At 38.2% G+C, this 5,002-nt stretch overlaps 1 protein-coding gene across 1 annotated transcript; it reads right to left on the reverse strand.

The window, feature by feature from the left end:
• Positions 1-402: 402 nt before the first annotated feature.
• On the reverse strand, positions 403-4,408 carry LOC131984566 (major histocompatibility complex class I-related gene protein-like). The gene is made up of 7 exons (XM_059349417.1): positions 4,317-4,408; positions 3,845-4,114; positions 2,674-2,952; positions 2,162-2,464; positions 1,275-1,376; positions 935-952; positions 403-814 (listed from the first exon to the last, which is right to left on the reverse strand). Exons 1-7 carry the CDS (start codon positions 4,363-4,365, stop codon positions 744-746), a joined length of 1,092 nt encoding a protein of 363 aa, XP_059205400.1. The 5' UTR covers positions 4,366-4,408; the 3' UTR covers positions 403-743.
• Between the last annotated feature and the right edge of the window lie 594 nt (positions 4,409-5,002).

Raw genomic sequence — 5,002 nt, forward strand, 5'->3', positions numbered from 1 at the left:
TGATTTTAAGATTAATTTTGGAGTGAGGGATACGGAGGGAGAAGCAGGTTAGAGAGTTTAGATAACTGATATTGATGAACCTGACTCTAAAGACTCTAAAGGAAGTTGTAGCTGGAAAGACTGAGGAATGTTGCTCTGGCAGCTTGTTTCACTGCAGTGACTTCTCTCACAGCTGACTCATTTCAGAGTTATGTTGCTCTCTAGTGGTAACATAAGGAAACACACTCTAGCCTCAAGATTCAAGGGCACTCAATGCTTCACACTTAAAAAACTAAGAAAAGTAACTCTTCTTCAGATCCTAAACAAAATATAAATGTGGATAAAGATATGAAGCTGGATACATCACTGAACAGCTGAAACTTTAACACCACACACTTGGTATGCCCGTGTCTTTTTCATTGTAATTTTATTCATCAATAGTATACAATGCACGTTTGAAGTTATAAAAAGTATTTTAAAAAAGTGAATGTGAATCAAGAAACTTGGGAAGGAAACACATTTTTGTATCAAATTTAAAAAAATAAAATAGAAGTTCATTTAAAATAATCAAACTAAATCAGATTTATATGGTAAATTATACATTTGTGATGAGAAATAAAACAATTAAACTTTGAAATATCAAGCACATAAATTATACCTATGATACTAAAGTATAGTAATATAGCTGCTTCATTGTTGCAGGAAACCACTTTTCAGTCTCTTTTGCTTCTGTAAAGATATATAATGTGACACGTGTCAAAGTTTCACTGTTTCACCAGTTGGTCAGACACACTTGGATTCAGCTTCTCAGAGAGTTCAGAGCTGTTGTCAGGAGCTGTGAGGTCAGAAACAAACTGTTAGAGTGAAACTGTGTAAAGTCTGATCATCCTGCTCTGAACTTTGAGGAACTGTAAAGCAGGAAGTGTTGATTTGAAAAAAAGGAAGTTTTACTAACCAGATGGAGGGCATTTGGCTGAAATCAAAACAGACAAATAGTTTTAGTTGGAAATCCCAGAATTTCTTTTGTCAACTTCTCCCCAGTGAAAATAATCCTCTCTTCTACTCACTCAAACTGAAAAATAAATCCATCCCACCATTATATGTAGATCTTATTTGATTTCTTCACTCTCCAACATAATCATGGTGTAGTCATATTATCAGGACTTACAGAGCGCTGTAAGGCTCTCTGGGGGTAAGGAACTGATGCTGGTTTCAATTTTGTCACTTGGATTTAAGAATCAAGTATTAAAAAAAGTAATTTAAAATGAGATGACCTTTTCATTTGTCTCTCTCACCTTTCTTCTTTTTGTAAATGATAAATCCAGTGGCAGTGATGAAGAAGAGAACAAGAACAACAGCTGCAGCAGTGATGGACGTGATCAGGTCTCTGGTCTTCACTGTTAAAGGAAAAATAAATAAGTTAGGTCCTGCTTTGCTTTCAGACTTTGGCCGACCTCAGGTCATTTCAGAGAGAGGCCGTTCCTAACGGCTGTGCTGCAAATGCAGGTGCACATGCACATTCCTTCAGATGGTGAAAGCCTGATTCAATGGTGGGAAACCCTGCAGAAAGAGTTGCTATTCAGCAGGAGGAGGGCTGTATTTTTTCTCTTTATTCTGGCTTAATTTTATGCATTTATTTATTTGCTTTTTCCAGAAAAATGCCTACCCCAACATGGACATGCAGCACAAACCCCTCACTTCTGCAGTAAATAGATATGGTCTGAAAACAGACATGTGGTCCATGTTATCCAGGTTATGTTCGGTCAAGTTGAGTCCTTCGTTTATACAAATCAAGTCACAACATGAAACACAATTATTTAACAGAAAACGGCCATTTGATAATGCATTAAATTACTCAACAATTTTAAAATGCGATCAACATCGAAACATAACTTAACGAATTAAACCTAACTTTAATTAAATTAATTAAAACTAACTTTAATTCCTACGTATCCACAGTTTGTAGAAACATACTGTTACAATGTCAGTGTTTTATTTGACCTATCGGGTTGATTGGTGATTTCAGTCGTTAAATTACACAGACACTTGTAATGTAAACATTAAACATTTTGTTCATTAACAAAACCTTCTATGACTTAGAAAATCCATTAATATCGTTCAGCTCAGATGATCTGACCAGTGACACTGAGGCTCTGAGTCATGTCATAAATGTCATCCTCACCTCTGTTGGTCCTGATCACTGCTTTGTCCAGTCTGGTGACGATGTCGTCCTTCACACCAGAGAGATGAAACACACACTCGTACCTGGTCCAGTCTTCAGGTTTGACTGATGAGAGGTCCAGGTCAACACTCATCTGGAAGGATCCATCGTGGTTGGGGAGGATCTCTCCGAGCTCCACGTCCTCATGAAGCTCCTCTCCATCTTTCCTCCAGAAGATCATGGCTGCCTCAGGGTAGAAACCTGTAGCGTGGCAGCTGACTGGAGAGGAGGGAGTCTTCTGGAGGAGAGACACTGAGGGAAGGTCTGCAGAGAGGAGAGAGAAAGGGAAAAATAAAGAAATTAAGAAAGGAGAAATCAAGATAAGAATGGAGAAAAGGGGAGACTGATGCAAAAAGACGTGTGTTAAATCAAATCTTACTGCTAAATAGTGATAATATAATGATAGTTCAGTCTGAACACGCTGTTTAAACATTACTTTGTCCATGAAATGATATCAGGTCATGTGATATTACCTTTTCTCAGCAGAGAGCTCTTGCCATAGTCCACATACATCTTCAGCCATTCAGGGAATACCTGAGTGAGGATATTCTCATTGAATTTCAATCTAGCTTTGTCAGCATCCCATCTCTGTTTGGTGATGACAGCCTGTGGTTGTGGAGCGATCCATGTCAGTGTCTTCAGGTCCAATGATAAAAAGTCTTCTCCGTTATAACCAAACTGATCATAACCATTAACTTCTCCAGTCTCATCATCCCACTCACAGCTAATCATCCTCTGGAAAATGTGATCACCTGAGAGAGAAACAGAGACTGAAACATGATGTACAGATGATATCTCAGGTTAAAAGATGATCTAAAACATGTTGTTTTGTGGTGTGCTCATGATTCAAGAGCAGATAATCAGTTCACTTTTTATTTAAATGAGTGACATCAAACTGTCACACAGAAAGTCAAAGTCAAAGTCCTGTTTAGTTTGACCTATCTATCCACCCAGACCTCTCTCTACATGGACTTAGATAGATAGATAGATCGATCGATACATAGATAGATAGATAGATAGATAGATAGATATACTTTATTTATCCCAAGCTGGGAAATTACAGTGTAGCAGCAGCATTACACACAGAGACAATGACAACACAATTAAATAAAAAGAACAACCTAGGCATACTTCAAGCAATAAAATATAAAAATACAATAAAATACAATACAAAATAAAGTGTCTAAAGAAGGAGTATGTATTAAGCAGTAGAATAGAATTCCAGTGCAGAATAAATATGAATATACAGTATAAAAATGTTGGTGCTATGAAACAAATAAGGTGCAATGAACAGTGTGCATAAAAAACACATGGAGTTTGATTACAAACGTATTTCTCATATGACAATAACAAACATAATTCTGGAGAAAATACTTTCCCTTAAAACTTAATTGATTATGCAGTTTTATGTTATAGGAACATAATTTTTAAGAGACCAGGGTTAACATTAGGAAATGACCTGGTCTCATGGAAAATAGTCAAATCTACAGTTTGAAGCCAGGGCTCTAGGTTGAAAACCTGATCAAATACAATGCATGTTCTGAATACACAGGTTATTGTAGACTTATTATAGGAACTGAGGTTGAAAAAAAATTAAACAATCAAAGCAGTAAAAAGTATATAATACGATAGTATATAGTGTACCTCCACTTTGGTTGAAGCGATGTTTCAAATGGTCGATCGAGGCTTTGAAAAAGTGAGCCCCCTCCTCAAGACATGTTCGAGTGTACCACGCCAACTGCTGAGGATCACTTTCTAATAATTTTCTCATCCAGTCCTGTTTTGGTTCTGCTATCCTTTTATCACTGTCGCAGTAACCAATCAGTAGTTCATCAACCAACGCAACAGCCACATACTCTGGGAGTTTTGGGAATCCAGAAGATCCAGTTGCGAAAAACTTCAAAGAGTGTTTTACTGTCGGACAAACAAGGTTATACAATCAGTAAAAACGTCATTTATATGATGCATTCAGTGTTATTCGGTTACAAATAGTCATAACAAGGCAAAGTAGAAGTGAAAGTAAATAAATAGGTCTATAAAGACGTGTTTTAGCTGCGCAGGAACAAATGCAGAGCTGACTGGAAAAGTGGAGCAGAGATTAAAAAGGTGATCGTACCTGGAGATGCCACATGACAGAGGAGAAGCAACGAGAGGAACTTCTTCATCTTCTCAATAAAGGAGTGTAAACAGAGACAGGTACCAAGAGAGACGGCTCACTGACCTCTCAGTCCCTGAACCTGTCAGGTGGCTCAGTTACTGCCACGCCCCTTTAGGAGACGAGCTGCAGGTCCGATGGGAGAAATAAAACTGAGCGCAGATTATGATGTCTAACACACGATTCAGGTATAATAACGTTACAAGTTGCCTGGTTGTCTCGGTTTCCTTTTAGTGCGCGCCCTGTCACTAGATCACGCATGAACCATGTGGCCCACCATACATGGAGAGGGCAGTTTAGATCGCCAGGTGAGCACCAACATCAATAATGTGCGTGAGAGGAAACATAAACGGGCCTCAGAACCTACAACTTCTACCCAATAAAGCTGTGTCTAGTGCTAAAATGGTTTCATCATAGATATAAATGTTTAAGATATAAAACGCGATCTTACCTGAAAATGCAATATGGCAGAATACAGGCACCAGCATCAAGGTGATCAGAAGTGGCTTTTAGCGGAGTTGTGATCTGGTTGTGATAAGCCTCATTTTCTGCCTTATCAACACTGTGGGTTTGTTTTATTTGGCTAAGGTGGCTCCTCTCCTCCCTCTCACCTTTATTTCCTCTCACAGACTTTATAAATAACAGTG

This window comes from Centropristis striata, chromosome 14 (assembly GCF_030273125.1).
Source record: "Centropristis striata isolate RG_2023a ecotype Rhode Island chromosome 14, C.striata_1.0, whole genome shotgun sequence".
In the NCBI taxonomy this organism is placed as follows: Eukaryota; Metazoa; Chordata; class Actinopteri; order Perciformes; family Serranidae; genus Centropristis; species Centropristis striata.